Source organism: Chionomys nivalis, chromosome 7 (genome assembly GCF_950005125.1).
Source record: "Chionomys nivalis chromosome 7, mChiNiv1.1, whole genome shotgun sequence".
Taxonomy (NCBI): domain Eukaryota; kingdom Metazoa; phylum Chordata; class Mammalia; order Rodentia; family Cricetidae; genus Chionomys; species Chionomys nivalis.
In genome coordinates, this window is record NC_080092.1 from 13,947,210 (window position 1) to 13,954,855 (window position 7,646).

A 7,646-nucleotide genomic window follows, 5' to 3' on the forward strand; every position below is an offset into this window, starting at 1 on the left:
AGCTAGGGCGGTGGTGGCGCACGCCTTTAATCCCAGCACTTGGGAGGCAGAGGCAGGTGGATCTCTGTGAGTTCGAGACCAGCCTGGTCTACAGAGCTAGTTCCAGGACAGGCTCCAAAACCACAGAGAAACCCTGTCTCGAAAAACCAAAAAAAAAAAAAAAAACAAACAAACAAAAAAGCCGGGCGGTGGTGGCACACGCCTTTAATCCCAGCACTCGGGAGGCAGAGGCAGGTGGATCTCTGTGAGTTCGAGACCAGCCTGGTCTACAAGAGCTAGTTCCATGACAGGCTCCAAAGCCACAGAGAAACCCTGTCTCGAAAAACCAAAAAAAAAAAAAAAAAAAAAAAAAAAAAAAAAAAGAAGCTAGAGCTAATGGGCCAAGCAGTGGTTTAATTAATACAGTTTCTGTGTGGTTATTTTGGGGCTAAGCTAGCTGGGTGGCTGGAAACAAACAAGCGGGCTATTCTCCTACAGATTGGTGCCCACGTGGCGAGCTAAATCCACTTAAAACCTGAGAGAGTTTGAAAAAGAATTCTAGACACAAAAATACAGAGTTTAACACAGCTTCTTGCTGTTTGCTGGCAGTGTGCCACAGCTCCTTTAAGAGATTTTCTTGATTCAGCTGTAGCAGGAAAAAAGTGGCAGTTTTAAAATGCCGGCTTTCTGGGCCACTGCCAGTGCAAGCTCTGACACTTTTGGGCAGGAGGTTCGGCTACAGAGCATTTGACTGCTGCAGCTTGCTTAAGGGCGGCATAGACCGGCTGTGTGCCTAGAGATGTGTCACTGTGCATGTCTCTCAGAGGCAGCAGTGAGCAGCTCCACCATGCGATACTGTATAATATATCATACTAATGGCACTACTTAAGTTTTAGACTGCAGCAAGCAGGCACTGCCATATTTCTCCTAATAATGTCGCAGCTTAAGTTTTAAGAAGTGCTTATCATTTTAAGAAGCACTTGTGGTCAGAAAATAATTACAGATATGAAATAAAGACAAATCCAGATAAAAAGACCTGTAAATGAGTCATAGTGTTGGATAAATGTATGTAGGCTTGGAAGAGAGAAGAAAAGGAATAGAGAGAGTCATAAAGTTAATGCTTAAAAAGGGGGGGTAGAATCTCTAAAGAGACAGAGTACAGATAGTCATAGATTAAAAGAAGTAAGGAAAAATAAGTCATGTAAAGATGGAAAATTCACAGAGTCTGGATTGTGTATATTGTTATGTTTTCTTTGATTTTTTTTTTTTTTTGACTGTGAAGGAGCTAAGTATGAAGAGACATTTTATTGTATGGGCTGCTATGCTAAACCAGCATGTATATTATAAAGGTATCTTGACTTCAGAATTTGTGTCTAAAGATAAGTTGCTTTGGAAAAGAGGTTCTTCTCTTATTTCCACAGAGGATGAGAACCTGTGGATTGCTCTCAGATTGGTGTGGTTTGATAGACCATGGCCTCCTGAAACGTTGCCATGAACACCCTCAAAAAATTACTTCACTGAGCTGCTGACTGAGATGAACCTAACACATAGGATACACCATGAAAGACCTGATTAACAACTCCCCCAAACAGCAGGAAGTAGTATGGACAGAAGTATGTCCATGTTCCCAAATATTGTCTATAAAGGTTTGTTTACAATTAAAGGGGGATATGATTAATATATATATGAATAATTTGCATTGGTATAGATCTTGGTTTATTGATACAAATTTAAGGTCAATTTTGTTATATGTGCATGTATTTCTGATCTTAATGAAGGTATTGTGTTTTTGTAGCTCATTTAAAAATGTAATGTATAATTAAGAAATATAAGGGTTTTTTTTCGTTTCTTGCTTTCTTTTTTTTTTTTTTGGATTTTTCGAGACAAGGTTTCTCTGTAGCTTTGGTACTAGCTCTTGTAGACCAGGCTGGCCTCGAACTCCCAGAGATCCGCCTGTCTCTGCCCCCCGAGTGCTGGGATTAAAGGCGTGTGCCACCACTGCCCGGATCAAGAAATATAAGTTAATAGATACTGATATATAGTAGTCAAGCTTGTAGTCATGTTAGTTAGATTTTCTAGGTGTATAGAGATATATTTTCGTTAGATAGGCATTCTTCAAATCTTTCAGAGACCTTCAGAATATGGTATTTAAAATGTTTTAATAACGTAGGACTTTTCATGACAATGAGACACGTTTGCTCCTGGCAGCACAAACTACTTCAAGAGGAAGATGGGCATCGAAGAGGCTCCTTATGGAGTCGGTTAGCCATTTGGGCAAGAAACTGCTCTTGCCTGGACTGCTGAACTGGACGTGTAGGACTCACAGAGTAATGGCTGTTGAACTTGTCTAAAGGTGAGATGGTCCTTCAGGGTTCTTGCTACACAAAAGAGTCTGCTAGACATTCTGCAGGACACAGAAGAAAGTGACTGAAAACTACCAATATAGGTGGAACTGTCTTTGAAATTTCCTGCTTCATGGAAAAGTCTGCTGGATACTATGGGCCTGTAGGCTGAAGATGGATGCCCCAATGATATAAAAGAACTTTGGGGCCGGGCAATGGTGGCGCACGCCTTTAATCCCAGCACTTGGGAGGCAAAGGCAGGCGGATCTCTGTGAGTTTGAGACCAGCCTGGTCTACAGAGCTAGTTCCAGGACAGGCTCCAAAGCCACAGAGAAACCCTGTCTCGAAAAACCAAAAAAAAAAAACAAAAGAACTTTGGGTGACTGTCCAAGCAATGAGATGTCTCTGTCAATTCTAGAGTTTTGGAAGTTGCTTACAATGTACTTTCTGTTTACTTAGGTAATATTATATCCTTCTGGAGTCTTTGATGGGGTTGAAGAAATTTATAGTTACAGTTAAGTTTTACTTAGTTATGATAAAAGATAAAGCAAATAGAAATATTGTAACTGTAATTCTTGTTTGATAACTGTTTTGTTATATGTAATTTTACTATGTTAAAGTTAAAACCTTCATTTTTATTTAAGCAGAAAAGGGGAAGTGATGTGGGAGTCCCCTCTGTGTGCTGTGATTACCATTAATAAATAAACTGCCTTGGCCTGTTGATAGAACTGAACTTAGATAGGTGAGGAAGACAGAAATGAATGCTGGGAGAAAGAAGGACCAAGTTAGAGAGCCGCCATGGATCTGCCACCAGAGATAGACACGCTGAAACATTGCTGATAGGCCACAACCTCGTGGTGCTACACAGATTAATAGAAATGGGTTAAATTAAGATGTAAGAGTTATCTAATAAGAAGCTAGAGCTAGCCGGGCAGTGGTGGTGCACGCCTTTAATCCCAGCACTTGGGAGGCAGAGGCAGGCGGATCTCTGGGAGTTCGAGCCCAGCCCGGTCTACAAGAGCTAGTTCTGGGATGGGCACAAATGCTACAGAGAAACCCTGTCTCGAAAAAACCAAAAAAAAAAAAAAAAAAAAATGAAGCTAGAGCTAATGGGCTAAACAGTGATTTAATTAATACAGTTTCTGTGTGGTTATTTCAGGACTAAGCTAGCCAGGCAGCTGGGAACAAACAAGCAGCCCTCCTCCTACATCCTGTAACTTGATCTGTAGACCAGATCTCTCAAGTTAGATCTCTCAGACTCAGAGATCTGCCAGCTTCTACTTTCTGAATACTGGGATTAAAGGCACTCACCACCATGCTTGGATTTAGGCTGCTCTTTAATTCCTTTTCCCAAATTGGAAGTTCAGCTGGGTGGGGTCTTGTCTTGAGATCACTACTCCCTATATTCCACTTATTACTCTGTTTATCTCCTTGAACACAGGACATAGCTGCATTCTACTCCCTTTTGGCCCCTTTTCTCTTTAATCTGTACGTTTTGTGCTTTTACTTGTTCCGTTTGCTCCTTTTCACCATAAATCTTCATTAGATTTATAATGAATAAATAACTGGGCAGTGGTGGCATACGCCTTTAATCCCAGCACTCAGAAGTCAGAGGCAGGCAGATTTCTGTGAGTTCAAGGCCAGCCTGGTCTATAGAGCAATTTCCAGGACAGGCACCAAAGCTACACAGAGAAACCGTGTCTTGAAACTTCCCCCCCAAAAAAACAAAATAAAACAAAACAAAATGTGTATAGTTAACACCAACAACCACATGACCGAGTCTATACTAGGATGTTTTGAGAGTTCCTCTGCCAGTGGAATTAATCCAAAACTCTTTAGCCACAAGCAGACACTTTGGACAGCACAAAAAGCAACCAATTCACCAAACTATCACAGGAATGATCTTTAGACAACATACTAAAACTCTTCTCCTCTGGAACCTCTTGAGCCAGGCTCTCACAGTTCAAATCCTCCTTAGCACCATTGTCTTCAGCGGTCCTACTAGTATGGACCATTAAGCAGCACTTAAAAGCATTCCACTGCTTTCTTAACACAAACTCTCAAAGTTCAAATTTTTCCAAACAAAAACATGGCTAGGCCTATCATAGCAATACCCCACGCCTGGTACCAATTTCTGTCTTAGTTAGGCTTTGTCTCTCTCTCTCTCTCTCTCTCTCTCTCTCTCTCTCTCTCTCTCTCTCTCTCTCTCTCTTTTAATTTTTCGAGGCAGGGTTTCTTTGTAGCTTTGAGCCTGTCCTGGAACTAGCTCTTGTAGACCAGGCTGGCCTCGAACTCACAACGATCTGCCTGCCTCTGCCTCCTGAGTGCTGGGATTAAAAGTATGTGCCACCACCGCCCAGCGTATAGTTAGGCTTTCTATTGCTGTGAAGAAACACTATGACCAATGACCATAGCAACTTTTATAAAGGAAAACATTTAATTGGGACTGACTTGCAGTTTTAGGAGCTAGTGGATTATCTTCATGGTAGCATGCAGGCAGACATGATAATGAAGAATAGCTGAGAGTTCTACTTTTTTTTTTTTTTAGGACTTATGTATTTGAACTGGAGAGATGGTTTAGAGGTTAAGAGCAATGGTTGCTCTTCCAGATGCCCTAAGTTCAATTCCCAGCAGCCACATGGTGGCTTACAACCATTTACAATGAGAACTGGTGCCCTCTTCTGGCATGCAGGCATACATGTAGGCAGAACACTGTATATATAATAAATAAATAAAATCTTTTAAAAAAGATTTATGTATTTATTTTATATATATGAATGCTCTGTTGACTTCATGCCAAAAGAAGGCATCAGATCCCACTATAGATGGTTGTGAGCTACCATGTGGTTGCTGGGAATTGAACTCAGGACCTCTAGAAGAGCAGCCAGTGCTCTTAACCACTGAGTCATCTCTCCAGCCCCAGAATGGTACATCTTGATCCACAGGAAGCAGAAGCAGCTGTGTGTCACAATGGGCATAGTTTAAGCATATAAGACACCTATACCTCAACACCCACTCCACACAGTGACAAACTTCCTCCAACAAGGCTATACCTGTAAGGCCATATTATACAGGTCTATATTCTACACTATATGGCGGCCAGACTTTCAGGCCATAGTTTGCACCTGCCACACAGAAGGTGGTCACCTAGCCTTTCCAGACAAACTGACACCATCCTAAACAAAGGGTCAGGATATACTAACATCGCTCTGCTCCTGCTTTGTAATTTGGGAGGTCGCCTGGGAAAGAGATGTTAATTCAGTCTATGTGACAGAGCAGGCATAGATAGGAAGACGTGACAAAATGGGCATAGGAAGGTGTGGATTCTCCCGGCTACCTAGGAAACAGAATGCTAATGGACTTCCCCCTCAGTTTACATTTTGGTATAAAAGCTGTTTGGAGAATAAATGCAGAAGATTTTCAGGATGAGAATTCAGGACTTCACGAGGGATCCCTGAAAACTCCCTCCCGATAAGGTCATATGAATTATGTCTTTATTCTCATGCCTTCCTGCTGGTCCGAGAGATAATTTATGGTCCAGGCTGGTCCTGGACCATGACATATACCCACTCCTACTAGGTCATATCTCCTAAGAGTGCCATTCCCTATGAGTCAAGTGCTCAAACACGTGTCAAAGACTTGCTCAAACAAGTCTATGGGGGCCATACCTACTCAAACCACCACATGGGTACTTTTTTGGGGTTTTTTAAGATGTATTTTATTCAGCTCTCTCCTCCAGCCCGGCAAGATGCCCAAGGGAAAGAAGGCCAAGGGGAAGAAGGTGGCCCCGGCCCCCGCCGTCGTGAAGAAGCAGGAGGCGGAGAAGGTGGTGAATCCTTTGTTTGAGAAGAGGCCTAAGAACTTCGGCATTGGGCAGGACATCCAGCCCAAGAGAGATCTCACACGCTTCGTCAAATGGCCCCGCTACATCAGGCTGCAGCGGCAGAGGGCCATCCTCTATAAGCGCCTCAAAGTTCCTCCTGCCATTAACCAGTTCACCCAGGCCCTGGACCGGCAAACAGCTACCCAGTTGCTTAAACTTGCCCACAAGTACAGGCCAGAGACCAAGCAGGAAAAGAAGCAGAGGCTGCTGGCCCGTGCTGAGAAGAAAACTGCCGGCAAAGGGGATGTCCCAACTAAGAGACCACCTGTCCTTCGAGCGGGCGTCAATACAGTCACCACTTTGGTAGAGAACAAGAAGGCTCAGCTGGTGGTGATTGCCCACGACGTAGACCCCATTGAGCTGGTGGTCTTCCTGCCTGCCCTGTGTCGCAAGATGGGGGTCCCCTACTGCATCATCAAGGGAAAGGCCAGGCTGGGACGGCTGGTCCACAGGAAGACGTGCACCACTGTTGCCTTCACACAGGTTAACTCAGAAGACAAGGATGCTCTGGCCAAGCTGGTGGAAGCTATTAGGACCAATTACAACGACAGATATGATGAGATCCGCCGCCACTGGGGAGGCAACGTCCTGGGTCCTAAATCTGTGGCTCGAATTGCCAAGCTGGAAAAGGCAAAGGCCAAAGAACTCGCCACTAAACTGGGTTAAATGTACTGCTGAGTTTTCTGTGCATAAATATAATTATAAAACTTCCATCTAAAAAAATGTATTTTATTCATATGAGTGCTTTGTCTACACATATGTCCATGTGCCACACGCATGCCTGGTGCTCAAAAAAGTGGTAAGTCTCCATGTGCGTGCCGAGAATCCAACCAAGGTCTTTCAAAAGAACAAATATGCCAGGCAGTGGTGGCGCACGCCTTTAATCCCAGCACTCGGGAGGCAGAGGTAGGTGGATCTTTGTGAGTTTGAGGCCAGCCTGGTCTACAAGAACTAGTTCCAGGACAGGTTCCAAAGCTACAGAGAAACCCTGTCTTGAAAAAAAAAGAAGAAGAAGCACAAATAACTGCTCTTAACCATGGAACCAACTCCAACCCAGAAATGGGTTCTTTTAAGAGCTCCAGTAGGAAGCCTGGCGAGATGGCTCGGGGGTTAGGAGCACTGGCTGCTCGTTCAGAGGCCCTGGGTTTGGCTCCCATCACCTGCATGATGGCTAACACCTGTCTGTATCTCCAGTTCCAGGGAATCCAATGCCCTTTTCTTGCCTCCACTATCACCAGGCACTAGATATACATGTAGGCAAAATATCCATACATATTAAATAAAACACAAAAAGAAAAGAAGAAAGAAAGAGAACCAGCCAATTGATCTGCTTATCTCCGTGTGTTTCTGCAGAAATTTAGAAAACACAGGCACTGGTGATGCCGTGTTACAAGCCTTAAGGACAGCTGAAGTCTGTAAGGTCCCTGAAAATGCCTACAGTA

General features: G+C 43.5%; 1 protein-coding gene and 1 non-coding gene across 2 annotated transcripts; both read left to right on the plus strand.

Moving 5' to 3' along the window:
• Positions 1 to 6,057: 6,057 nt before the first annotated feature.
• On the plus strand, positions 6,058 to 6,885 carry LOC130878224 (60S ribosomal protein L7a-like). Its single transcript, XM_057776066.1, has one exon. The coding sequence runs from the start codon at positions 6,070 to 6,072 to the stop codon at positions 6,868 to 6,870; it is 801 nt and encodes a 266-aa protein (XP_057632049.1). The 5' UTR covers positions 6,058 to 6,069; the 3' UTR covers positions 6,871 to 6,885.
• A 630-nt stretch (positions 6,886 to 7,515) lies between these two features.
• LOC130878882 (small nucleolar RNA SNORA33) lies at positions 7,516 to 7,646 on the plus strand. The gene has a single exon (XR_009057498.1). It is a non-coding gene; the product is annotated as a small nucleolar RNA SNORA33 (small nucleolar RNA).

Coding starts and splice junctions, on each gene's coding strand:
- LOC130878224 (XM_057776066.1), top strand. CDS start 6,070: ATGCCCAAGGGAAAGAAGGCCAAGGGGAAGAAGGTGGCCCCGGCCCCC.